The 26,517-nt window shown below is 37.4% G+C and overlaps 1 protein-coding gene across 2 annotated transcripts; it reads right to left on the bottom strand.

Moving 5' to 3' along the window:
• Nucleotides 1-1,188: 1,188 nt before the first annotated feature.
• Nucleotides 1,189-26,402, bottom strand: eftud2 (elongation factor Tu GTP binding domain containing 2). 2 transcript variants are annotated; one of them, XM_022672400.2, is made up of 28 exons: nucleotides 26,258-26,402; nucleotides 25,115-25,255; nucleotides 24,747-24,930; nucleotides 24,413-24,491; nucleotides 22,927-23,002; nucleotides 22,698-22,763; nucleotides 22,544-22,579; nucleotides 20,925-21,015; nucleotides 20,732-20,835; nucleotides 19,572-19,738; nucleotides 19,205-19,329; nucleotides 19,030-19,093; nucleotides 18,843-18,933; nucleotides 17,384-17,519; nucleotides 16,763-16,890; nucleotides 15,814-16,007; nucleotides 14,240-14,351; nucleotides 13,990-14,130; nucleotides 12,561-12,662; nucleotides 12,187-12,269; nucleotides 11,980-12,066; nucleotides 10,431-10,557; nucleotides 6,365-6,452; nucleotides 5,112-5,230; nucleotides 4,821-4,915; nucleotides 4,328-4,481; nucleotides 2,688-2,795; nucleotides 1,189-1,757 (listed from the first exon to the last, which is right to left on the bottom strand). In XM_022672400.2, the coding sequence occupies exons 2-28, from the start codon at nucleotides 25,214-25,216 to the stop codon at nucleotides 1,662-1,664; spliced, it is 2,955 nt and encodes a 984-aa protein (XP_022528121.1). In that variant the 5' UTR covers nucleotides 25,217-25,255; nucleotides 26,258-26,402; the 3' UTR covers nucleotides 1,189-1,661. The 2 variants fall into 2 exon arrangements, with proteins under 2 accessions (XP_022528121.1, XP_007256356.2); XM_007256294.4 differs by having other exon boundaries at nucleotides 20,753-20,835.
• Between the last annotated feature and the right edge of the window lie 115 nt (nucleotides 26,403-26,517).

Raw genomic sequence — 26,517 nt, 5'->3', positions numbered from 1 at the left:
GTTAAGCTCCTGCATTCCGTATGTGCATATTAAGAAGCATTCATGCCAACTGCATGATTTAAAGTGATTCCTTACCAAGAAATCCGTTTTAGGAATTTAGCCAGCTCCTCAGGCATTAAACAGGGTTTGGAGTTTGCTCACTTGTTTTTGTGAAGCTCTTCCCTGATTTTCCTGGCAGCACACATCAATGCATTCATTTCCATATCACAAAATAACCAAGAGCCAGTTTTCTGGACATGGATTAAGCCTAGTTTTGGACTAAATCACAGTGGAGAATGGCCAATGATGATTCTTCTTTGGAAGGCTCCTCAAATCTAGGCTTATTCTTAATCTGGGTCTGTAAAATAGCAATTATAGTGTACGGTAGGAAAGAAACAGGATTTGAAATACATTCCCACGTTTTCCCCCTCAAACAGCACAGCTATATCACACTCTATTTCAAAAATATAATATTTTCACCTGAAATCTGAGGCTATACGTCAAGTATTTGCAGCTAATCCAGACACAGAGATGCTGAGGAAACGGGTAAATCCCTTCAAACGCTCTCCACAGATAAAATCAGAGTTATTATGGAATTTGCTTGGTGTGCCTCTGTGAGATATGAATATGTATTGGGAAAGCATAATCCATCTGGACGTCGCGACTAATAAAGCACGCCTCACTGCAAAAGAAGCTTTGCTCCTCTGAAAGTGGTATTTTTCGGAAGTTGAGCCTTTCTTTAAACACAGATTTATTTTATAGGGGAATCTTATAATTTGTTTAATACGCAAGACTTAATCAAGACTTAATTAGCCAACAACATGCGTTTATGCTGTTGTCACATATTAAAGCCAAAATAGCTTAAACATTTTCCTTTTTACTGTGTAATACTTTTAATGGTTTTGTCTAATCAGTAAAGCAACTTGACAATTGTGACATGATGTTATTATAGTCTTACTAAAAGAATTTAGTAATTAATCATGATAATCTTACTTTTTTCCCTTAAGACTAAGCTTTTGATAATGACTATTAAAATGTGTATAAAAGTGTTAGAAGCATTTAGATTTGTATTACTGATTACTGTCCTTTAAAAAAAGGACTGAAAGTTATGGTTTTATATCTCTCCTGTAAAGCTGCTTGTCTCCTTTGGAGATGCATGTTTTTCATTGGCAGAGACAAAAACCTGTTCTTAAAAACATTTACAACACATTTCCAGGCAGAACAGTATTTTTTTTTTATTTCCGCTTCCAAACTTCACAATGATTCTACAAAAAGACAAAAGACTCCTGCCAATTTATTTTTCATTATTTTCCTGTACAAAATTTGTGTTCTCATATATAAAAATAAGCAAACACACAAACATCAGGTACACTCCGCGAGGAGGGGAACGTTTTGTTCCACACAGAAGGTCAGAAAGACCTTTGACGGTGACGATAGACGTTGAGGACAGTAATTAATTAGACAGAATGGCTGTATCTCGCACTCTGCTTGTGTTTTAGAAACTGAGCACTGGGAGAACTGAAGAGGAGCTCTGGAAAGCCCTCAAACTTCGACACTGGGGAAGAGTGTGCTGAAAACAGCAGCTGGGGCAAATCTTAACCGCAGATGGGGTCAGCTGATGCTGGTTGAATGTGGTTAAGGGCTGATAGAGGATGATCATTTATCTGTACTGTCCTTTTTCATTACATGGGATAGTTCAGCACCACGTCCTGCTTGGCCAGCTCCAACAACATAGGGTCGTCGAAGAACTTGCTGATACTGACGTCCTCGCTCAGACCCTGTGGAGTAATAAACGTGTGTTAAAAGTGACCAGAAATGAAAAAAAAAAAAAAAAAAAAAAAAAAAAAAAAAGAGAACCATATTTTTCCAACTATAAGGCACACATAAATCCTTTAATTTTCTTCAAAATTGTCAGGGCGCCTTTTTATTCAGTGCACTTTATGTATGAATTTTACCAGTCAGGTTGTAAAGAGCAGTAAACACAATCGGCTTCAGCACCAGGGCTGGAGTAGCATTAGCTGCTAACCAATATTTTCCTGTTCAGAGATTCAGAGGTAAGTATTATCGGCATGTAGCCTGCTGCTAACACCGGCTAGCACTACTGGAGTAGCCTTAGCATTAGCCGATAACCACAGCGCTAGCTCTTTCGTCGTTCAGAGGTGAGTATATGCATGGGACGAACCGCTAGCTCATGTCGCGAAATCTGTGTAGATTAACATCCAGAGCTTGTTTGACTTTAAAATAAGTTTTGTTTACTTAGCTTAGCTTTAATTAACTTAGTTAGCTACCCCCCCATCCCCATCCAGCAGCGAGACCTGCTGAATTAGAAGTTCCTTATAGTGCATCTTAAAATGCGCCTTATAACCCGGAACGCCTTATGTATGAAAATAGGCCATAAAATAGATGTTCATTGATAGTGCAGCTTATAGTGTGAAAAATATGGTATGTAAGACACACAGATGAAGAATGTGGTTGATGGAGGCTTAGATTATGTTTGATGGTCACTGTTTATTTTGTGCATTTGTAAGGTTGCCAAACATTTCAATGTCGAATTGGCTGATTTTAATTGAGCAAAATCACATTTTATCACTGACCAAGAAAGTCCTTGCATAGTGACAAATCCAGTAAATAAACAAACTTTGCTGCTCACTCCTGCCCTGGTAACATTAGACTTTTGGAAGAAACACTAAGGCATATCAATGACTGACCTTGCGTCTGCGGGTCTTGATCATGAACTCTCTGGCTAGGTGAGGGGCGGGCTGAGGCTCCAATGGACGAATCACAATGCTCTTATCCAGAGGATCACCAGGAACGATCTGGAAAGTAAGTAAGAGAGAAAAAGGACAGTTTAGTGGAAAGTAAGAGTAAGTAAGTAAGCAAAGAGAATCTGATTAAAAACTTTGAATTTCCACATTGCATGCTCACTCACACACACCGACCATGTGACAGAGTATTAGATAGACATGAAAAGATTAGCTGCTGACTCAGTGCTTTACATCCCACCATCAAATACATCAACACACTTACACATATATTCACACACAGTTAACACCAGTGCGCGCTCGAGTGGAAAAATATGCTGACTCATTTTTTTATCTGACACATGAATCTGGGATTACTTCTGGAAGACAATTTATATCCTGCTTCTTTACAAGAGGCAGGGATTTAAACCTGATTTAAATAATTACCATCCAGCTCTACGGTGCACTCAATTCTTAAAAACTGTGAATCAGCATCATTTCATTGTTTTGTTGAACTGATGCAAAGTCCACTCTACTATATAACAGTGTTGTAGCAACTCAATCAGAATATGATACAATATAATACACTGGTGTTATTTGCCATTTTTCAATGATACAAAAACAATAAGTGGCTGAAAATGTGATATTCTTTACCTATAACAGCATTACAGTGACACTACTGTTACTATTCTAGGTTCAGCATGCTCCTAACTGCACTATAACTCTGGAGAAGTGGCAAGACGCTGCATAACTCATGTCATGTTCATATAGAGTGCTGTAATATTACTAATATTACTGTACATGTCTACATTCTTCTTCTTCTTCTTCTTCTTCAGATGACGGTACTCTATCTATTAGCTCATCAATGAACGCATATTAAAAGTGTGTCCTTGCATAGTGTCCCAAAGCAAGAATTACACTATATGACTGTAGGGGAAGCTCATGAGCAATCATATTTGTGCTGCTAATGCGTCTTTATCATTACTATTGTGGGCTCGGCACACTGCACTACATCACTCTGATTAAACCAAAAGTATTATCTTTTCTACTTCAGATTCCAGCCCTTTTTCTCATAAATCCTTACATACATGTGAAACAAGTATCTTTTAGAAATGGCTCTAAGCAAGAATTACACTTCCCAACTGTAGGGCAGTGTAGGAGCAAGTAATGCAAACTTTCTAATATTGCAGCTTTAAACTGAATTAAGTGCAGATTGCAAAAAGTGACTTTCATAAAACACTGCAAAATTATTGTGCAAATTTGTCTACTTCAATTTAATATTAATTCAACCTAAATATACATATTTTTATTACTGATAAACCTAGTTTTGAACCATTTCTTTGTCATCTGTAGTTTGATTTTTAGTATCGGGGGAAAACTTGATTGTAATCAAAAATTGGATTGTTTGTTACTGTATAGTATGTTATAGCACAAGGAACATGTGAGCCTTGGTTTCACCTAAGGTTTCTTTCTCCTTCAGCTCTGAGGGAGTTTCTCCTTTTCTTGGTTCGTCATTGGGGGTTCTGTGTTGTATGTTTAACTGTTTATGTCAGTTGTAAAAAAAAAAAAAAAAAAACCCTACATAAATAATTTGATGTAATTTATACCTGCCAGTGGTGGAACACACTGAGGGAGAAGGCCTGGCCCTGTGTGTGCGTGCGGAGATCAGTCTCAAACCCAAATGAGTCGATTGCTGGAATGAAAGCCTTGATGGTGTAGAGCGGGGAGCCGGGGATGGGTGCGTCCTGAGTCACATGACCTCTGAAAGACAAACCATCATTACGTCCATTAGATTGATGAATCACTGCTGTTATTAACTGATTACTGTAAAAGAGAGCGCCTTAATAAAGTGCTGCTGAGGTTTAGTGCTATAAGCAATATTGTGCGTGTGTGTGTGTGTGTTCGTTCAGGGAGATGAGTGACAGCTGGCAGAGTCAGCAGCACCTTAATTCCCCTGCCGATGTTGGTGTGACTGTTTTGTGCGAGTGTGTGATAGCAGACTTGGAGTCAGCAGCATTCTAATTCCGTTGAGTGAGTGAGTGAGTGGGTGTGTGTGTGTGTGGCTGTGTGTCTGTGTGGGATGAAGGTGGTGTGCATTACCTTCTGCGTGCCAGTACAGTGTACACAGCAGATACGCAGTCAGCAGGAGCTTGAACCTCCACAAAGTAATAGGGTTCCATAAGCCTGGGCGTGGCCTAGAAGCAGCCAATCGTAGCAAACAGCCGCAGATTGGCATCAGATCAAGGAGAAAGACAGAACAAAAACCAGTTCAAGATAATCAATTAAGATATTGATCAGAAGTGAAATCATTCTAGCACTCCTAATGGAAACAGTGCTGAGTGTGCAGGACAAGGAGATGCACATAAATACAGAAACAAAGGAAACGCTCACCATGAGGAAAGCTGAATACACAACTCTCCTGGCTGTAGGAATGACCTGTCCTCCTCCTCTGTGTAGCGGCTCCTGAGCTATTACTGCATCCAGGATCTTAAACTTGACATTACGGATTGCTGTAGCAATAATAAGACACAAGTATAAAACAATTATTTATTAGCTCTGTAATTTTGAGATTTTTTCACTTTTCCTTCCTCTATTCTGTGTGTGTCTTAATTTGCCGGAGGGAACCATCCCAAAGGGATCAATAAAGATCAAGCAACCAATCAATCAATCTACCCATTTACATTTTCAAGATTCAAATAAACCCAATATCTTGAAGATTCTATTTCAATTAGGGATGTACAGGAAAATGTAACATTCAGATAATTTGGCAAAAATAGCACCTTCTGTGTCTTGCCAAATTCTGAAAGTTATCCCACTTTTCTCCCCAATTTAGCTATGCCGGTAATCCCACCCACTAAGCCGCACTCCCCTATCACTAGCGATGCCCCAACACAACGAGGGTGAAGACTAGCACATGCCTCCTCCAATACATGTGAAGTCGAGCTGCTGTTGATGTAGCCAGTACGCTATGAGGAAAGCGCAGCGACTCAGTTCTAATACATCAGCTAACAGATGTCTTGTGCTGACCGACATCACCTTAAGAGTTATTTGGGGAGAGCGCGCCATCTACCCACCCATAGCCAATTGTGCTCTCTCAGACTCTGGCAGCTGATGGCAAGCAGCGTGACCAAACCAGAGATTTGAACCAGAGATCTCTTGATCATAGTTGCAGTGCCTTATTTTGGCGCACTCCTAATTTATTGGGTAACCAATCAACGCAAACTACGCCATCAATTACAAAAATATGTCTGTGTCCCAAATCTCACACTATAGAACTAAATAATAGTGTGTTTATAATAGCACATTAATATAGTATAAATGGTAGTGTTTTGATTTGAGACAACACATATTAGGCATTTTTGTGAGAAGACTATTATGGTTACATTTATTTTATTCATTGGATTAATTGGACAAAAACTGTTAGATTTATAAATAAAAATATTAATTTATATTGCTAGATGCAGCCCTCATTTCAAATTCAAAAGCTGGTATTCTAAAATACTTCTGTTCAATACAGCATTAATAATGTATTTTTTTTTTCCTAAATTACTGTTAGTGCTTTTCTTTCAAGTTCACTATGAAAAAAAAGTTTAACTCTAAATATATTTGGCAAAAGAAAAAGGTAATTTTAGTAACCGTCTTACGTTCATCACAGAGGGGTCCTTCTCTAGTTCCCCACTGGAAGCCCTGTACGATGCTGTCCTTCACCGAGCCAAGGAGAGCTTTATCCACCTACACACACAAACAGAGATATAGCTCATCAATTACTTGCGAAAATACACAGCTGTAGATCAGGAAATCATCCGCCTACTGATCAGAAGCAATGCATCTTCTCCCAAGCGTGTCTTAAGAACCTTTCAATGTAGCAAATGATTTGTTTTTATCTGATCGGCTATGTTGAAACCGCAGGTACAGCTGTCCAAAATCTGACTTTTCTGACTCATCTGTCTGAACGGTTTGCTTTTTTTAATAATGAGCACTGCTGTAAATGAGCACTAATGTTTCACTTTAATCCTTGTCAGAATCTCAAGAGCTATGAATGGGTTCAGACTTCAGCTGAGCTTATCACAGAGAAATTACTCCAGTTTGCTGAAAAGGACACGTTATTTGGCCACAGCCAGTCATTTTACTTTGATGCTGCAGCCAGGATCTGTAATTGTGTCTTTTAATTCATAAGGAACACACAGTGTAGCTGTGACAGGAGCCTTCTAATATTTAAAATTCAAACATGTTAATGACCATATGATCTTTAAAACATCAGTAAATACATTGCAGGAACAAAAAAAAAAAAAACTAAAAATCCATTATAAAACAGCTAGACCTATTTCTCACTTTTAATTAATTGAAAACACTTAAATGTCACGTTTTACTAGTTGAACTACATTTCTGCATATTTTGAACGTATTTTGCACGTATCTGCCTTATATATGTGTCTGAAAGAAAATTCTCTCACTTTATGAATTTAGAGTTATAGCTGAATCTAAAACTCCAGTCTGAATAGGACCCACAGAGAGCTAGCTAATGTGAAGAGATGTGATGGATTTACCCAAAAACGAAATATTTTTTTAGAATCAAAACAGTCAATAAATGGAAACAATTTTATCAAATTTCCATGAATTTGATAAAATTTTTCTTTATCCAAAATGTATCCAGGCTATTTTCAAACTCCATGACTTTTCTACGTTTTCCATGACCGTACGAACCCTGCTTATTGTCCTCATGGTGACCGCGGCATGCACAGGATTTCAATGTGTATACAGTGTACTACAGAGAGTGAGTATTAACATTGACATGTTTGATTTTAAGTAACTGCTGTTGTTAAACCCAGGGACAGACCCCGGGGACATAATGGCACCGTTTCAGCAATTCCCAGTTTTAGCTTTACACTGGGTTAAAAGAGGTCAGCTGATACGAGAGCATGTGCTCACAGAAGCAAAAAACAAATCTGGCATGAACAAGTCAATACCTTTTCACACCTCCTCTTACACACAAACACACACACACACAATAACACTAAGGCAAAATTCAAAACTAACTAAAATCACAGCTATACGCATAAACGTAACCCAAAAGGTCAAAGACACTCGACTCCAACATACTCTAATTTACATGATGTGCCTGGAGGTGATCCCTGAAATTAAATAAATACAAAAAAATCCTGAGATAAACACATAATAAATGAACAACTAATTACACATTATTGATTCTGCGTAGAATATTAAGACATGAGCTCATTCGTTTCTGCTGAACCTGATATTGCCCAGTTTTTTTTACTCAGCAAGGAAAGTCTATTAGTAGCCTACATAATCAACAAAAGTGATTATAAAAAAATGTGTAGACTCCAACTTTTAGTGTGAACTAATTGTTTATTTTTTAACAGCAGTGCACTAAAGAATGAGCTGGGGACAGAAAACACAGTCAGGGAAGTTTAAAGCTCACCTTCCGTCGTTTTTTCTTTCATTTTAAAATGTCTAGTTGTGGTCTCTAGTATGAATGAATGACATGTGAGCCGTTTTTGTAAAAAAAAAAAGTGCTCAGGTGTCTCTGTATAGCTCTTTTTTAATGGACTGTTTTAGGGGTGTGTCCAAAATGACCGGATTCCAGCTTTGCTCATGAATATTCATACATGCAAACAGCATGCAAATATCTCTCTTCTGATTGGCTAGGAGCACTGCGACGCCCCTCCACCGCTCTGCCGCTCACTGCCTCCCACCTCCTAACTGATGAGCGGTGATGTTGCGTCGCTTCAGCTCCGCCTCTGGGAGTTTCTCGAGCCAAGGTGGGCTGGTCTGTGAGTTTCTGCCTACGTAGGCAGAAAGATCATTCAAAATTCACCCGTTTTTCGGAGGGGGGGAGGGGGGATTTCTTTGCTTAGCTCCTGCAGACAATGGGGGCTGCAAAACAGTTTAATGTGCAGGTGTACACATTCAACTCGGAGAGACCTACTGTATTCCACAAAAAACAAGAAAAATCGGATTTTTGCGGAAGGTGAGCTTTAAGGGCTGCTCGCTTTCTCAGTTTACACTTAGCTTAGTCACAAAAAGTGTCCAAACACAACATAACAAAAATTATGAATAAATATCAGATCAATTCACTTTAAGATGTCTTTTTAATGCATTTAAAGTGCAGCTAAGTCCCATGTTTAGTCAAATCTATCATTTTGAAGCGACATAGCAAGCTAGAAATAATCTTGGACAGATTGGTTAACTATCAAAATAATCAGCTCTCAATAGGACATTATACGTTTTATACATTCTCTTGATTTTAAGTTGTTACATTAACGTAATATCAGAGGTATAAAAAGTGGGCTTTAAATGGCAACTATCATTTTTTGCAACAATTTTAGGGATGATATATCACTGAAAACAATTGTTACGGTGACAGGCCTACAACTGAGAGTTAAGCTCTTAAATATTCTTTTAAGAAGCTTCATTTATTAACTATTAATAAGCTACAATTTATTAATAACAATTACTTACAAGGGTGCTTTGTAAAGTAGCCCTTTACAAAATTTTTGTAAAGTTATTTTACATAATTCAGGTAAATCCATGCTGTGGCAAAATCTGAGGTAATTTCAATAAACAAGAAGCAAACGTGTAGGTGGAAAAGCCAACAGAAACCAAAATCTGTAGAAAAATAAGATAACTGTGGCATGACATCATGTTTTTATGTAGACACTAACCAGAAAAATGTATGTAGACACTAAACCAGCTAAATTATACATAGCATATTTTTGCACTATAAAAGGTTCACATAAATTGCTTAAATTTTCTCAAAAATCGACAGTGTGCCTTGTGATCCTGTGCGCCTTATGTACGAATTCTACCTGTCAGGTTGTAAGGAGCAGTAAAGCCACTTTGCTGAAGTGCAGTGCTGTAAGCATTAGCATTAGTTGCTAACCGCGTTAAGCGCTAGCTCTTTTGCCTTCAGAGGTGAGCTACATTGGACGAACCGCTAGCTGATAGGTTAGCAGAATACTTAGGGTTCCTCAGTTTAGTGCTATCTGGCAGCACTTACTAGTGCTAATTGCGGCTAACTACTGCTGCTAACCGTGGCTGGCTAGCGCTGCTAACCGTGGCTGGTGCTCACCCTTAGACAAAATACTGTAATTCTAAGCTTACTGCAGAATAAACAGAACCTCTTTACTCACCTAAATACAGAGAAATCTGTGTAGATTAACATACAGCGCTTGTTTTGAGTTTTTTTTTTTTAAGTACAGTTTTGTTTATTTAGTTGCTTCCCCTGAGCTTTCCAATTAATAGGGAAAAATGGCGACACCCTTGTTTACTTCAAATATGCATTCTTACTAGTATTGCTTAATGAGCCTTATGTATGAAAATATACCAGAAAATACATTCTTTGATAGTGTGCCTTATAATATAGTGCACCTTTAACTATTTTAAATGATCATTTGATAATATAAAAGGCCCATCTTTGAGTGTAAAGCAAGATTAATACCACCAGCTGTTAATACCAATTGGCAAAAAAAGCTTTTTAAATAAAAACTATTCATTTATTAAATTTTTTTTAAATATGAAATTTAGAAAAAAAAAAAAGCTAATTTAAGAATTAAGATTTTTTTTTAATCCTAAAACACTTATAAATCTGCCCGCTTTTGATACTTACTATTGTATTTTAATTTGAACTTTTAACTATTAATTATATTTATATGTAATTATTAGATATTTTTTCATAATAACATCTTAATACCTCAGAAGGCAGCGTATCATCTACTAAGATGTTCGGCCCAGTGGTGTCGGGTCCAAAAGCCCAGATCGAACGAGCGGCAAGCAAATCCCAATCATACTTAGTCTGGAAAAATTCTCCCAACTTTTTCCTAAAGAGAGAGAGAGAGAGAGAGACAGAGAGAGAGAGAAAGAGAGGAAGAGAGAAAAACACAGTTGACAGATATTAGGAAGTGCGTTAAATGGTGTGTGAACTACATTGCTGGCTAGACTTCGCTACAGATGCTGGCCTTTTCAACTCCAGATGGCCCCACAGCTGAGACACATACAGACACACACACACATTCTGCATTCAAATGTCAAGGTCAAGGGGAACATCAAACCAACAGAAAGAGAGAGATTATACAGATACAAATATTTTAATCTAATTTAATTATTAAGATGGAATAAGATTGGAATAATCCAATCTGAAGAAACTTGAAATGGAGTCAGAACCGTTCACAGTGGTGGTGAATGGAACAAGACATCAGATAAAGTGTGTTTATGCTTCCCAATGCATTGTCAGAACAGCTTCTAATATACTGTCTGGTCATGCCTGCAGTGCTGTTTTATGGTAGTTTTACAAAAAGCTTTTGGCTTAATTTTTTTTTTTTTGGTAAAAAGATAAATACAGGGTGTTATAAGTCAGGATGGGTCAAAATATCAATACTGCGATATAACATAGCATTTTCGTTTGTGTTACATTTTCAATACATAGCTCTAGACTTCCTGCACCAAGGACTTAACTTCCACCAATTTCACTTACTGTATTTTTTCGCATTATAAGGCACAAACAAAATCTTTTAATTTTCACCAAAATTTACAGTGCGCCTTATAATCCAGTGCTCCTTATGTATGAATTCTACCAGTCGGGTAATAAGGAGCAGTGTTTTTAAGGAATTTCAGTGAAGTTTCTCCAGCTCCAAGGCTGAAGCAGTATTAGAGGTGAGTTTATCTGACTGTACCCTGCGTGTAACAGGTGTTAAAACAAGCTACATGGGACAAACCGCTAGCTGATATTAGCCTGGCTTACCGGAACTCTCAGGGTTCCTCAGTGTAGCTCTGTTAAGCAGTGTTTACTAGCACTACAGCACAGCTAGCGCTGCTGCTAGTCGTGCTGTTGAAAGTACTGGAAATCTAAGCTTACTGTAAATAAACGGAAGAGCTTCACTCACCGAAATAAACAGTTTCAGGAGAAAAAATTGTGTAGATTAACATCCAGCGCTCAAGTGTTTTTTGTTTTTCTTTTTATAATTTGGTGCACTTTATGTATGGTATTTGTTTATTTAGAAGCATTTTATTCTCACAGTTGCTGTGAATATCATATCTTAAGTACGCTTGAATCACAGTATCATGATATCATTATCATCAGGGGAAACATATCACAATATTATTGTATTGTAAGATGCCATATGATTTCCACCCCTAGCTAGCAAAGCAAAACTTCTGATAAATATTTTTTTTTTGTTGTTGAACGACAATTTTACCATTATCAACATTACAAATACAGTGAAAATAAATCCAGTCCTTCTCACCTGTTCCATGTAATCTGCACCACTTCGTTCTCAATGTCTTCAGCAAGCCCTTTCTCCAGAGGCTCAGCAATCATGGTGATCTTATTTCTGTCAATCAGCACAAGGCCATTAGCAAGAGCACACACACACAAAAAAAAAAACATTTACACAAACAACTGGAGCTGCTGGAACATCTCAAAAAACTGTATTTCTCACATTTGCACTTACTTTTTATTGGGCGTTTCAGCAAAACACTTGAGGGAGGATGTTTCCACCACTGTCTCACAAAATGTCACCACTGGATCAGCCACCTGCGGTGGATTGTAAGAGATGAATTTAATGAAGAAAATAATAATGTGTACTAGTGCTGCACGACATTAGAAAATATGGCACTGTAATATTTTGTTGTTCCCCTCTATAATTTGTAATATAAAAATAAAATGAACAGAATTTCTAGAGATTTTAGATGTCATGGATAATATTTTTGAGTTATTTGGGAACTTTCTTTTTGCTTTAAGCAAGTTATTTTAAGCAAGAATTGTAAGGGTTAATTTGCCTTATGAGACACTGCACATACTGTAATGTAACTATTGTGCACTTACCTTAATATCAATCTCAGAGTACATCTTCCTCAGATCATGCATCACACAGTCCAGGTACAGTTCACCTGTGCCAAGGATAACATGTTCACCAGACTCCTCCACCTGTAAACATACACACACAGTGAAATTGGTCCAATTTTAATCAATCAGCCTTTATTTTCACTCACATACAAATTGACAGTAACCCACATTTAATGCAGCTGAGTATTTACAACTTAAACGGATTGAAAAACAAAAGCAAAAATGCAAATTGAGTTCAACTAGGTTTAATTAAAGGAAAAACTTCATAAATAAATAAATTGGGAAAAAAAAATCAGGCAAGGTGTTGTTTTTTACTTACTATAAAGCACACCGTTTTATAAGGCACACTATTAATGAATATCTATTTTCTGGTTTATGTCCATACATAAAGCGCACAGGATTATAATGCGACACTAAGGCACTAATAAGGCACACTATTAATGAATATCTATTTTCTGGTTTATGTCCATACATAAAGCGCACAGGATTATAATGCGACACTAGTAAGGGACAGGGGTGTCATCATGGTTTCCTTCAAATTCAGCATGTTTCACTGCAGGATGCTGGTAAACAAAACTGCAATTCTTATAAAAAAAATAAATAAATAAATAAATAATATAAAATAAACTTTTTCTAAGTCAAACAAGCGCTAAATGTTAATCTATACAGATTTCTCAATTTCTCTATTTATCTGGGTGAGGAAAACGCTTTCCTTTATTTACAGTAAGCTTAGATTCCCAAATTTCTCCACCACCAAGGCATTAGCATTAGATACTAACCGCTAGTGCCTGACAGTGCTACACTGTGGAACCCTGCGTGTTTTGGTACAGCTAGGGCGATATCAGCTAGTGGTTCTCCCCACATAGCATGATTTATCACGGAAAACATGCAGGCTACATACCGAAAATACTCACTATTGAAAGGCGAAAGAACTAGCACTTAGCACAGTTAGCGGCTAATAGTGCTCCAGCAGTGCTAGCCAGGGGTAGCAGCAGGCTAACGCTGCTCCAGCAGTGCTAGTCGGGGTTGGCAGCAATAAAAAAAAAAAAAAAAGTAAATAAAAAATAAAAAAACATAATAAAAGTGGTTTACTAAAATCAGAGTAAAGGTAATGTATTAAAATAATATCTTAAGATACATTTTAAAAAAGGGTAAAAAAAAAAAATACAAATAAATAAATAAATAAAAATAATAAATCAACTAAGTGAGTTGCATGCTGTCTGGAGGAGCTTAGAAACTAACCTTTACTTTTAAAGTTTCCTGTAGTCAATTCGAGCCCCCTGTTGCACTGTGGCTAATTTTTTACAGTGAAAAATTACTAAAACTGATCAAGGAATTGTTCATGTTATGAGCAGTAAAGATTATTAAAGGGGAAGCTACATAACCGTGTAAAAAGCTGTGTGTTTACCTTAGTTGTGAGGGAGGGATAGCTCTTGTTGACTTTCCTCAGTCCATCCAGCATCTTGGGCAGCTCTGAAGGGTTCACAGGTTCCACAGCAATCTTAATGACTGAGGCAGTGTTAAACTTCAGCGGCCTGAAGATCTGAGCCTGAAGAAACACACACCCACACACACACATCTCAGGTCTAAGTGTTTTAATGTTCCCCTCTGTTATCCCTTTCTAACACATTGTCAGAGTTATGTAATCATCTTCTCACCTCTTCAGTCCCCCGCGGCTCTGTGATGGTCGCAGTTTTAACGATCGGCTGGTCGCACCCTTCAATTAGCACCCAGTTCCCAGCCGGAACACGATTCACTTCAATCTGATACCTGCAAACACAAACATACACACACCATTTTAATAATTCAGTTATACTGTACACTGACATGCCAAAAGTCATGGGACAGGAATTAGTATCATGTCTCATGATTTTGCCATATCCCATGTCCTTTTTGATACGAGACCTGCCTAAAAATTTCAATTCCAATACTGAAACCTAGAACATCAGAAATTAAGGTAATAACATCAGCATAAAACTAAAAATAGTTTTTCATTAATAATAAAAGGCTTTAATACAGGGGTCGGCAATTAAGTTTGGCCACGGGCCAGATATTTTCCAAGCCATTATGTGGTGATTCCACGTTTTGGAAAATGAAGTGTAATGTGATGGAGTGCTACAGACTAGCAGCTCTCCAGCCCAGAGGGTTGTTGAACCCAACTGCAAAACAGTTGATCTCAAAGCAGGTAAAATAAATAAACACACCACTCCTTGCGCAGGATCAAACCCGTGTTGGGGGAGAAAGTGGAGGAATGTACACAATAGTTGGCCAGAGAAGCATTTAATTATTATTAGTATTTTTATAATTATCGTTCATTATAGTTCAAATAACCTCACAGGCCAGATGTTTCACGCTTGCTGGCCACACCTGGCCTGCGGGCCGCCTATTGCAGACCCCTGATTTAATAGATAACTTTATATGTGAGCTGTGAGCTAACTGAGAGGAATGTCCCTCCTAACCAAAAAAATCTCAGACGAAGTAAATAATGCCAGTGACACAATCAGCCCCACCCCCACACACTCTCCTGTTTGGAATCACAGAACTGAAAACTCACTAAAAAGCTGAGGAAACCAGAAATTAAAAAGCTGGGAGACATTTAAACTTTAAAATCAGCTGATATATAATAAATTACTATGTGATCTGTATGATGTTTGGATGCTTTAAGGACCTTACACAAAGGGTTGAGTGTGGAGTCGACTCATTGAGTGAATTGGTTCACGAATCGAGTGCAAATCTGACTCAAAACATTGATTACAAGCCCATACGTTGAATATCACGCTCTGATCTTGTGTATACACAGCCACGGGGAAACTCAGAGACTAATTTCTTAGCCCTATTTCAGTATCGTTTTAATCCATATTATGGCAAGAAATACTCAACTAAGTAAAGAGAAAATTCACTTTAAGGAATAAAAGTCAGTCAATCTGAAAACATTTCAAGAACATAACTTGAGAAAGTATCCGTGAGTGCAGTCCTAAAGACCATCAAAAACGTTATGATGAAACTGGCCCTCATCAGGGCCACCCCAGGAACAGAAGACTAAGAGTTTCCTCTGTTGCACAGGATGAGTTCATAAGAGTTACCAGCCTGAGAAATTGCAAGTTAGGAGCAGCACAGATAAGAGCACCTAAATGCTTCATAGAGTGATTCCTTATGTGTTCCTTTATAGTCTATATGACTTCAGTACTAATTTACTATGTAGAAAAAAATAATAATAAAAAGAAGTGTTTACCTGGCTACAGAGATCCAGAGGCGTCCAATGGTGCACACCTGTGAGTCCTCCTCATCCTCCAGAGTGTAGTTCTCTCCTAAAACCTTCACCGGCTGACCTGCCTGCAGGGTTCCACTTAGAACCCGCCCAAAGGCGTGGAACTGAACTCCATCATCTGTGCTGTACATCTTAGTGGTGTGACACATCAAAGGACCCTAAAACAGGAAGGCAGATCTTATAATGTGCAAACATCCTACAAAATACTTGGTAAAACACCAATATTAGAATGAAAACAGCAGTATTTTGCTTTTAAGACAATGTATTCACAGAAAAAGGCTCTGCTCATGAGAATCTAATACATCTAATATTATTTACAGTCATCATCCATAACCAGGTTTGATTAATTATATGAGCTTAATGACTGAAATCAGGTGATAAACCCACCAGCTTTGCTCTTCAGACTTGTTTCTTTACAGTATTTTTTAACATGTTCCAGGGTTCACACGTTTTAACCAATTAATTTCCATGATTCTTTTATGACTTCATCGACTAAAACTATAATAAAAATAACTTATAATAGGACTAAAATAAATCAGCCAAAATGTTGACACACAATCTTTAATAATAAAATGAGTGTCAGATCCTGAGAGATCCATTGTGAAGCTATATTGCTGAATTAACTCTGACGTATTTGTTATCTCACAACAGATTTTCTCCATCAATTAACAGAAACACAATGATTTGTAGAGCAAATTTTCATGGCTTTTCCAAAACTATCTGGGTGTTTTAATTTTTCCAAAACTTATCCAGGCCTGGAAAATGCTATTTTCAAATTCCATGACTTTTCCAGGTTTTTCATGACCGTACGAACCCTGCATGTCTTTGTTTTAATACGATTTTCACATTATACTGCAGAGATAAATAATGTGCTTTAAATAAGGTGTCTAAAACCTAAACAGACAGAACCTACATCAGGGTCACACTCTGCCATGGCCTCCCCCAGGTCTGAGTCAAGTCCTCCTGTGTAGCTGTGCTCAATCTTTGCTCTGGCGCCACCTTGAGGAGAAGGGATGTGCTGCACACACATATCCACAAAACCTGAAGAGAGAAATTTACAAGTTACTATACATGGATTATTATATAATATGTACATAATCTAAAGTCTAAATAGTCTAATTTTTTTTTTACATACAACATTCATTTTGCACATACTATTTAAAAATCTACATTATAAATGTGTCAATCAGAAAATGTACAGTTTTAAATTTGTAAAAATGTTGCAAAAAAAATGTGAGATGTTTACAATTTGTTTACAGGCCTGTCACAATAATTACATTATAAAGTTATTGTATAATAAATGGACATGACCTTAATCATTTCTGGGACACAACAGCGTCCACACACATAAAAAAATGGTCAAGGACTATTATTATGATGTAAATTAGTCTGTCAATGATAAATATGTAGAATAAAACAGTATTTTCAATGTAGATTTTTCATTGGAGTGAGAATATAGTCTATAAATAATCTATAATCCTCCCTGTCCAGGAAACTGCCCATTTAAATTCATGACACAGAGCTACACACACACCTGTAAACTCTCCAAAGAAGCGGTTGCAGACAAGACGCAGAAGAGGCCTGATGTTGAGCTTCAGCTCCTCTTTGGTCAGGTGGATTCCCAGCTCATCCAGCACCCGTGGCAAAGACGTGTCCACATCTCCGACCACCTACAGACAGAATAGAAAAAATGTCCACGCCACTGATTAATTCATTTAATTTAATGTCATTTCGCTTGCAAAAGTTGACCTACGTATGTCTAGTTAGGAGCCAAGTAGTTAAATAGATAAAAGCTACAATTTAACAATGTAAAAAATATCATGTATTATTTTATGACTATAAATTTGTGTATTAAGTCAATGGAAACAGCTAGCACATAAGCCAGTCAGTCACAATAATAACATAATTTATAACAATATCATTATACAATATACAGACATTTGGTTATTTTGTTATTTTTTTGAGCCATTCAGAGGTGGACTTGCTGGTGTGCTTTGGGTCAGTCCTGCTGCAGAACCCAAGTACGCCTGAGCTTAAGGTCACAAGCTGATGGACAGACATTTTCCTACAGGATTTTATGGTAAACAGCAAGTTGCCCAGGTCCTAAAGCAGCAAATCTGCCCCAGACCTTTATGCTAGCACCATCGTTTTTTTTTTTTTTTTTTTTTTTTTCAGAAACTATGTTATAGTTTTACTCCAGATGTAAGAGGGGACACACACCACCCAAAAAGTTCCACTTTTGTCTCTTCAGTCCACAGAAGATTTTCTCAAAGTCCTGGGGATCTTCAAGATGTTTGTTTGCAAATGAGAGACAGGCCTTTTGTTCTTTTTGGTCAGCAGCTGTTTTCACTTGAAACTCTTCCTTATTATTAACACTGACCTTAACCTAGGTAAGTGAGACCTGCTCCTCTTAATATGTTGTTCTGGGTTCTTTTGTGACCTCTTTGATGAGTTGTCTATGCCCTTTTGGAGTAATTTTGTATGTCTACAGGTCTGGCAGTAATCAGACATGTTTCCAGCTAGTAAAAGTGAACTTAGCTCCAAAAAACTTGGTTAATCAAAGGTTATCTTTGTCTGATATTAAAGTTTGTCAAAGTTTGATATTAAAGTTGGACATAAATAGCAAACGTAAAATTTGCTTTGGGGAGGACGAGAGGGGAGTGAAGAATAGGGTTGAATTTGGGGGCGGAAGGAAGAGAAAAAGGAGAAAAAGGAAAAAATAAAAAATTACTAAATTTAGAACTGGACCCCATTATTTGGTTTTGTACATGCGTTTTGTCTATTATCTTTGTGCTTTTATACTGGATATTGTCAACGCTTTTCTTCTCTTATTCATTGGATGTCTTGTTTCTCTACCTTCCTGTTTTATTATTGTCTTTTTTGTCCTCTTCTCTCGCTTCCTCAATAAAATATATAGAAATATATATATTATTATTATCAAGGGGCCAAATACTTTTTTTACAGCATTGTATAAAAGAGTGACTAAGACTCACCTGTGAGAGGATTTTGTAGAGTGGCTCCAGAACAAACTCCACAAAACTGCGCTGAGAGTTACTGTTGGGGGCTTTCTTAGTGAACTTCCTCCTGATTAACAAAAAGACAACACAACCAATCACATTAGAGAGAACAAGGCTGAAGCATGTGCTCATAAGCTGCTCACACTAGTAAATGTGCTCTTACGTTTTTGGGTTGAAGTAGATGTCTCCCCAGAGTCTCTTCGCAAACTCATTGTAGTTTATGTCACCTGGAACAAAATATGAAGAAAGAAACTTTATATAAATCACAGCCATTTGTGAGAAAATGGGAATCTAGCAAAGTGTGTACGTCGTGTGAAGTGTGTGTGTGGAGAGTTTACCAAAGGTGTCAGAGTAGATCTTAGCAAAAGACCCGAGCGTAAAGCAGATGCTGTATTGTGATGAAGCGAAACACACATTGCCCAACAGGGGAGACACCACCAGAGACTCATCAGTTGAGTATGTGCTGAGAAGAAAAACAAAGAAAAAGAAAAAGATTTGTTTCCACCATTTTAAACTCTTTATTGCATTCTCAATGCAGACAAACTTAATCCAATTAATGGAAGCTGGTAAAATAAAGAGATTAAACAGAAGAAAAGTCAATATTCTGTGTAAAATCCTCCCGCAAATAAAACTTTCATTAAATCGAGTCATTAATCTGAAAGTAAATGTTTAATTGAAAGAATGCACCAATAAGAGACTGATTACCTGAGCATGCCATTGACTTCATCCACTATGTGGCGCAGTTTGTAGTAAGCATCAGTAGGGGGCAGCTTAAGCTCCAAGATCAGTCTGTCCACTTTGTTAATGCAGATGGTGATGGCTAACCGCTCCTGCACTGCATGCTTAATCAAGCGCTCTGTGTTCAGCATCACCTGCACACACATACACACACACACACACACAGTTAATTAACTAACACACACTTAAACCTTATTTATCATTACTAGAAACAACTGAAGACAGGTGTGTGTGTGTGTTCAAATGATTTGGGAAATCAGATAACGGTAAAACTCTAATCTAGTCAGAAAATAATTAGATTTTTAGTTTGCAAATAACCAATAATCTTACAGACACATGTGATGTAAACTTAAAAATAAATTAATGTTTAATAGATACTGCATGGCAATTAAGAGAAGTGTGAATTTGCTAGGGATGTACTAAAGTAATTTTTGTTGAAATCAAAACTAAACAAACGGAACATTTTTTTTTATAAATGAAACTATATTACAGTTTTGCTTTTCAAAGAAAGATACAAGTAACAAAACTACAATGTAAACATATTTACAGTTTTTTTTTTATTCAAAATATGACTTAAACGATCAATTATTCGATTTTCCTTTTTTTTTTTTGCCATTTTTGTCAAAATAATTTTGCAGTTTTTTTTTTTGCACTGCAGTTTAGTGATCAGGTTAAAGGACTTACCCACAGCCTCTCCTCATAACCTACATGAGCTACATGTCTCTATAATTTACATGCAACTGCAACAAATGAGTATTTTGGTAGTAAACTAATCTGTGGATTATTTTTTCTATTAGTCAGTGATCGAATCTCTGCTTCCTTTGGGTACGGCTCCTGTTTCTAGCTTTCTCCATTGCTTCGAAATAATAGAACATAATATTTAAATCCCCATAAGGTATTTAAACACAGATTGTGCTGATAATTAGTAAGACAATATGTATTGTTGTCTGTCTGTGCACATTATATGACAGAATAAGCGTTTAAATCTCTGAGTCAATTAGGTCAACTAATCATTGCAGCCGTTCTTGAAACTGATTGATTTGTACAATGTTGATGGTGCAGCAAACCGCCTCTCTGCCACAATTCGACTCCCCTTACTTATTTGCTGATGTGATAAATGGACACACCACAGTAACAGCCCTACTCACCCCCTCTGCAGCATCTATAAACAGCACAACCCCATCCGAGATCCTGATCCCTGCTGTGACCTCATCAGAGAAATTCACATGACCTGAAGAAAACAATACAACACATCAGAAAACAATCCCAGACACGTTTACAGATACTGTAGGTATGTGTTCTTGTTCTGTTCAGGCTTACCTGGGGTGTCCATAATATTAAACAGGTAGGATTTTCCTCTGGAGTCCGGGAGAACCATTGTAACAGGAGTGCTCTTAATACCAACTCCTCTCTGCAGAAAATAATACACAAGGATCTTTTTTATATCAATCTATATAATGCTTTCTATATTTATTGATATACAAAAATGTGATTTTTAAAACACATTTTTAATATTTCAAAGATAATTAATTCTGTCATTTAAAGTCAGTGATTAATCCAACTTAGAAAAACAGTTAGCACTGAAGCTGACACACACTGTTGAGCCTGCTGAGGCCGGCTGCATCGTAAATAAACAGCCTGGCAACATCAGTGTGTTATGATGTACACCACAAGCAGTGGATTTTATATTGTTTGCATCAATATCAGAATTATATCATACAGACTGAAATGAATAAATACTGTATATACTGTGATAGAATGTTTGCCAATATTATCCAGCCCCTTTATTGGAATTCAGAAACACAGTGGTGCTTGAAAGTTTGTGAACCCTTTAGAACGTTCTATATTTTCTATGTTTCAATATTTCTTATCGAATCTGACCTTTAACATTTTTCAGATTTTAACACTTCTAGTCTTAAAAGTAGATAAAAAGAACCCAGTTAAACAAATAAGACAAAATATATATTTTTTGAACGATCCAATATTACATATCTGTAAGTAGCAAAAGTATGTGGACCTTTGCTTTCAGTGTCTGGTGTGATTTTCCTCCTTTTACGTTTCTGAGACTGAGACTTAGCATTTCCATTGGATTAAGGTCAAGACTTTGACCTGGCCATTCAAAAACATTAACTTTAATCTTATTTAATCATTCTTTGGTAGAATGACTTGTGTGCTTGGGTCATTGTCTTGCTGCATGATCCACCTTCTCTTGAGATTCAGTTCATGGACAGATGTCCTCACATTTTTCATATATTTGTTTATTTATTTTTCAGAATTTTCTGATAGAATTTAGAATTCATTGTTCCATCCATGAAGGCAAGCTGTTCTGGCCCAGATGCAGCAAAACAGGCTAATTCACAATACCACCACTACTTTGTTTCACAGATGAGATAAGGTTCTTCTGCTGAAATGGAGTGTTTTTATTTCTCCAAACATAATGCTTTAAACCAACACGGTATGTTTTGGTCTCATCTGCCCACAAAAGATTCTTCTAATAGACTTTTTGCTTCTGCACAAAATCCTTAGCAAACTGCACCCAAGTAGCAGCGTTCTTTTTGGAGTGCAATGTCTTTCTCCGTGCTACCCTGCCATGCACACCATTGTTGTTCAGTGTTCACATGATGGTTGATGAACATTAATATAAGCCAGTGTGAGAGAGGCCTTTAGTTGCTTTGAAGTTACCCTGAGGTCCTTAATGACCATGCCAACTATTACACGCCTTGCTTTTGCAGTGTTGGTCGACCACTACTGGGAAGGGCAACAACAATCTTGAATGTCCTCCAATCTGATGTTATTTTAGGCCATATTTAGGCAGAAATATAGAAAATTCTGAAGTGTTCCAAAAATTTCAAGCCCCACTGTATATTATTAGCAAAGTTGCTGAGCATTTCTTTGGGCATATTCAAATTACAGAAACCGATAATATCTCTTTTTCTTACCTCTTGCTCAGTGAAAAGAATGTCTGTGTATCGGAGCTGGAAAAACAGATATAAAAGAAAAAGTTAGTAAGTCACCATTACACCAGATTCCTTTGACACTAAACAGATTACGCAAGCTTGAATGCTGTTATACTGTGCACTTGTACACACTTACATCTGCATCATCTCTCTTGCGGATTTCTGGGTGAGTCTGTTCGATCAAGCAGTCAACGAAGCATGTCTGTGTAGCACACATACACAAAATGAGGTCACTTAACAGGGTCACTCATACAGAGCTAGATTTTGGCTAAATTATAATTTATTTCATGCATCTATCACAAACTAAAAAAAAAACAGATGAACGAATATGTATAAATCATGTATTAAGGATGTGTGTATCTGACCTTGCCGTGATGTAAATGCCCACACAGAGTGACATTTCGAATCAGTTCTGAGCTGTCCATCAAATCAGCAAGAAACCTAACAGAAAAAGTCAGAGATGTTTAACCTGTCTAAAGCACACATATATGAACAGATAACATAACCAATGCATTCAGAAAAAAATCTACAAATGTTGAATACTTGAACCAAGTCATCAATCTGTATTTTTGTTTTTACATTTTTGCTCATTTTCTACATTTTCTATCATTCTTCTCTGCAGATTCTCTCAAACTCTGCCAGGTTGGCTAAGAACCGTCACTCAACATCCATTTCTCAGGTTTGTCCAGAGATGTTTGATTGGGTTCAAGCCAGTTCTCTGACTGGGACACTCAAACACATTCACACAGTTGCCTTTAAGCCACTGCAGTGCTGTCCTGGCTGTGTGCTTAGGGTCACTTGTTGGAAACACTTGTTGGAATGTGAACCTTCAGCCCAGTCAGAGGTCCAGAGCACTTTGGATCAGGTTTTCATTAATCTCTGTACTATGTTTCATTCAGCTTTCACTCAACCCTGACCAGACTCTTATTGACCTAAATTGCAACAAGTGAGAACACCCCCCTTATTTTTGTAAATACCTAATTATATCTTTTCATGGGAATGATATGACACTTTGATACAAGGTATCAAAGAAACTGAGGGTAAAAATGCTCGACTGGCCAAGAAGGTGGAAGGTGAAGGAGCGCAAGGTCTCCAACATCCCCCAGCTCTGAAGTGATGCCATGGAGGAGCTCTGCGAGTTTGAAGGTATATCACTGTTTTTTTCTTTTCTTTTTTTGCACCTCGTATTCAGAATTTTAGGGAGTTTTAACACTTGTGCTGAATAAATGATTCTGCATTCAGGACTGTTTTTAGGCTTTTCTGGGCAATGAGAGGAACTTTTTCACAAGATGTGAATTGATTGTGTAACTCCATTTGTCTTTCTTCTGAGTGAATAATTGCTTTTTGATGTTGTTTTTCTATTTTACTTAGATAGAAACACTCATATTGCAACGAACAGCAACAGGAGCTCCTTAGATAAAGTTTGACTTCACAGGGCAGACCTACCATCGCACCAGTGCGTTAGATTGTGAAGCTAACTGGCTATCTTTAGCTAACAAGCTGTATCTGTTTCTTTGGCGGTGCTATTCTACACAGCTCCATAATGCCTCTAGCGGTATGGTGGTATGTAAAAAGTCCATATCAGTTTTCATTTTCCAGCACTACAAACTACTTTACATTGTAACAATGTATCATATATTCAGTGAAAAGGTATATTAAAATAGACTAAAAATGTGAGATATAAATATTACATATGTAATTCACATATTATATATATATATAACCTTTAACTATTCTCTGGAAAATATCCTGTACTTGACTAATACTTGATTCATACCCTTGATTTTAGAAGACACAATGAATGAGCAGATGCCCCAATACTAAATAAGTGTGACTGCAACAAAGACTTACTCCATGTCATAAACTGTAGCTGGCAACTCCTGCTCCATAAGAGTGAACTGCTTTGTTTTCACAGGTTTAATAATAGGCTCTATGTGAGAAGGAGAAAGAAACAGACAGACAGAGAGGGAAAGTAAGAGGGAGAACAGTTTTAGATGCAGCATCAGTGACTACAATTTTTATAACTAAGGTTTTACTGTTTTAAATACAAATTCTACACAACACATCACATTACAATCACATTTTTTTTTATTTGCTGATGTCAGAACATTTTAAAAGAAAGTAAAAAAATGAACCTCATATAGAAAAAAAAAAAAAAAAAAAAAAAAAAAAAAAAGTCCTTTACCAGTGAGAGGCTGGGTGTCCTCTTCCTGGACTATAGTCTCTACCTCCGGCCCGTACACTTCTTCTGCAGTAGGGTAGTACTTTTTATCCTCGTGAAGCACCACCTCCATCCCACCACCACCACCACCACCACCACCATCTTCATCCCCCTCCACCTGGTCATCATCATCGTCATCTTCATCTGCCTGCAGAAACCACACATTAAATTATACACACATTGCCAAAATAAAGGAAATACCAAGTTGGAACAGAAAGCAACTCAAACTCAAATCAAACTCGATGTGTGCTAAAATATTAAAAGCAACAAATACACAGATAAACAGCCCTGTAAATAGATTATTACGCACAAAGTTTATTTGAGCTGTTTACCTCATCTGCATCCCGGTCTTCTGCATCTACATCTTCATCTTCATCAGAGTCCAGCTCTGGCCCGATGTAGTTACCAAACTCATCATACAGATCCGTCTCCATGATGTTGCGGCCTTGTGCGATGGGGTGTCAACAGCACCTCTGGCAGCAATATTGAAAGAGAGAGATTAAATGAATACTCTTAGTGTGCAGATTACCAGCTACAATAAACACTTTGGTTTTATTGTTCTACTTTTATACTTGAAATCAAGTATAAAATCCTTTCAGCTTGGATCCAGAAGCTTATTTCAAATATAGTTAGCCTAACAAGGCTAATACACATCAAATCATAGAAATGAATGCATTTAATTAAATGAGTTACAAAAAGCAGCATTCTAAGTGAAAACAACCTTTGAACTGAGAAGGGAAAAAAAGAAGGCAAGGATCATCAAGCTACAAGATAATATCAGAATTAGAACTAATCCTACCACCTTACACCTAATGATTTTCAAGCAATTTCACAATTTCAATCTAATTTTAATCTAAAACAAAGGCAAATGTATAGCAGTGAAACTATGATTCTTTACAATACAAGGTTGTAGCAAAACACATCATGTATGCATGTATGTATGTGCGAGAGGGTGTCAGACTTCAGTCTGTTAAAAGTCTTTTCAGAGTCTTTTCAAAGTCGTGTAGTGTATGGACAGCATTAGGGATTTCGTGCATCCCATAATTTCTGCGACTTGCATCGTCACCACCCTGTCTTTGTATAAAACACACGAACCAGTGTTAAACTTCTGGGCTATTTAGCAGCCTAATTTACTAGTAAACACAACACAAGGGCGCCAATGGGAACACAGCCTTCAGCTAAGCTAAGCTAACTTAGCTATAGCAAGCAAACAACGCTCAGCTAGCCTAGCTAGTTTAAAAAAATACCCAAACCTCCCTCAATTTAACCGGCTTATAAAAAAAACTGTATGTACGAGGCTCTGCTCGAATTTGACCGGTCTATCTACACCGTTAAATCCAGGTAACGCAGCTCGTGCTCAGGCTCAGCCCATGTGAATGAATGGGTTCGGGTTTAATATCAGATCATCTAAAGCTTCTCCACTTGATTACGCTCAAATTCACACTCAGATCTCAAACGGACAGCATAGACTTTACCTGCGATTAACCGAAGCCTCTGTTTCACTCCGGAAACAGTACAATCCGCTTTATTTGTTCACTGATTTATTTATTTTTCCCTCGCACTGTTACCAGGCTGCACACCGCCGGGTCCTCGCACAACCGAAACGTAAGGCGAACGTTACTGACGTCGCGGCGAATACAGGTATCCCGTAATGTGCCTGAATTCAAATACAGCACATGTTTATTCGTGCAGCGGTTTTCTAAACATTAAACACAGCCGTGGATATAAAGAAACA

This window comes from Astyanax mexicanus, chromosome 19 (genome assembly GCF_023375975.1).
Source record: "Astyanax mexicanus isolate ESR-SI-001 chromosome 19, AstMex3_surface, whole genome shotgun sequence".
NCBI classification, from domain to species: Eukaryota; Metazoa; Chordata; class Actinopteri; order Characiformes; family Acestrorhamphidae; genus Astyanax; species Astyanax mexicanus.
This window is presented reverse-complemented; position numbering and strand designations above follow the sequence as displayed.